At 39.5% G+C, this 1961-nt stretch overlaps 1 protein-coding gene across 1 annotated transcript in view; it reads left to right on the top strand.

Annotated features, from left to right (window-relative positions):
- The window catches only part of SPINK5 (serine peptidase inhibitor Kazal type 5), a 154901-nt gene that overhangs the window by 133533 nt on the left and 19407 nt on the right, over nucleotides 1–1961 (top strand). The window contains exons 25-26 of the mRNA XM_019633652.1: nucleotides 784–805; nucleotides 1462–1589. Of these exons, the coding sequence (XP_019489197.1) occupies nucleotides 784–805; nucleotides 1462–1589 (150 nt within the window). The remainder of the gene's footprint in view (nucleotides 1–783; nucleotides 806–1461; nucleotides 1590–1961) is intronic.

Below are 1961 nucleotides of genomic sequence, written 5' to 3' on the forward strand. Positions count from 1 at the left end.
TCCTGCATATCAGATATTTACATTACGATTCATCACAGTAGCAAAATTATAGTTATAGAGTAGCAACGAAAATCATTTTATGGTTGGGGTTCACCACAACATGAGGAACTGTATTAAGGGGTTGCGGCATTAGGAAGGTTGAGACCCACTGCTGTAGGGTAATAAATATCTCAGCAATTTTTCGTCTCTCTAGGGCTCCTTTTGTCTTCCTTAAACCTGGGAATAACTAACATGATAATGACTTTATCCCACTCTCCTAACAAGCACCCTCACTCCTCTTTATATAATCTACCTATCACATCAGTAATTTATCGGAGGTGATAACTGGTGGAGATGTTTCACATCAGCTCTTCATTTTTTTTTTATTCTCTCTTTCCTTGAATGGAGCCACTTTTTTGAGGTATATTTTTTGTTGAGCCAAGGTTTTGGAGTCAGATGGTTTGGGGTACAGCCCTGCCCCGGACACTTTGGTCTTGTGAAGCATTAAGTAAGTTAGTTCATCTCTCTGAACTCTAGTGTAGCAGGACTCTTCTAGGGACAAGATCAAATAACCTAGAGAAGTGTGTAACATGTCTCCTGAGATATTTCTAAGTGGCAGCATAACACTGTTGCATGTAAGCCCACTCCTTGAGCATGTGAACAGTCTCATAAGACTGCAGACACTTTATTTCTCTCCCTTTGACCTTGGGATATCACGACCATCTCTTTGTTTCCAGATCCAACACAGGCCTAATGTTCGCCTTTGAGAAATTCTGGCCTGTTTTTCTATTCTTTCTCCTTTAGGAGGCTGAGCTGTCACTCTCAAGTGATAGCTCTGTCAAGACCTCTTGTCTATCTTCTCCATCATTTACTCAAGCCTATTTTCCTTGGTGTTTTGCATAACTTTTTGCTTTCTCCCAGCATTTGTTTCTCCCTTCTAGCTACAACAGGGGTTAGCATTTTATTTATTTATTTATTTATTTATTTATTTATTTATTTATTTATTTATTTATTTTTGTAAAAGGCCAGATGGCAAATATTTTAGGCATTGTGGGTCATATGGTCTCTGTTGCAACTATTCAACTCTGCCACTGTTGTAGGAAAGCAGCTATAAATCATATCTGAATGAATGAATGTGCATTTCAAGTTTTATATATAGAACTTTATGTATAAGAATAGGCTGCAAAACAGATTAGCTCAGCAGGCTATACTTTACTGACCCTTGTTCTATGCTATTAAATTCCAGCCAGCTATTCCCTACTGTATAGAACCTTAAAAGCAGCATTATTAGCCATGACAGCCGACCTCTTAGACTATGGGTGATTCCAGCCCCTCTTTCTCTGTAGATCACAGTCCTAGAGGTTATATTCCTTATCAGAGGAGGTAGACATGAACTTTTTTTTACTCAAATGGTTTAACACTTTTAATAACAATTCAACAGCCCAAGTAATCCAGAAGGCCTGCTCTCTTCTCCCTTTTCAGGACCAATGTGCTGAGTTTCGGGAAAAAATGCAAAATGGAAGACTCAGCTGTACCCGGGAGAGTGACCCTGTACGTGATGCTAATGGCAAATCATACAACAATAAGTGTACCATGTGTAAAGAGATGCTGTAAGTACTTCTTTCAACAGTCTAAAAGATGGCCGCATACTCCTCCCGAATGAATGGCCGTTTCTCATTTCCTTAGGGCTCCCTCTATGAAAATCATTCTTTTTGTTGATTCCCGAATATTATCTTTCTCTTGTTTCCCCTAAGGAAGAGTGAGCCGTAGCAAGGGCAGCTAATCAGTGGCTGATCCCTACTCCATGTTCTATTGTCATTCATTGGCCTATAAGTGCCATCATCATAGGTAATCATGCCTGCATCCTAGAGAAAGTTTGCAATGGTCATTTAGAAGAGCTGAACTGCATAGTTCAAGAGGGTTGTCTTTTGTCATGTGTGTGGGGCACACTTATTGCATAATTCAGGGTGTGTTCCATTTTT

Source organism: Hipposideros armiger, unplaced genomic scaffold, assembly GCF_001890085.2.
Source record: "Hipposideros armiger isolate ML-2016 unplaced genomic scaffold, ASM189008v1 scaffold_1367, whole genome shotgun sequence".
NCBI lineage: Eukaryota > Metazoa > Chordata > Mammalia > Chiroptera > Hipposideridae > Hipposideros > Hipposideros armiger.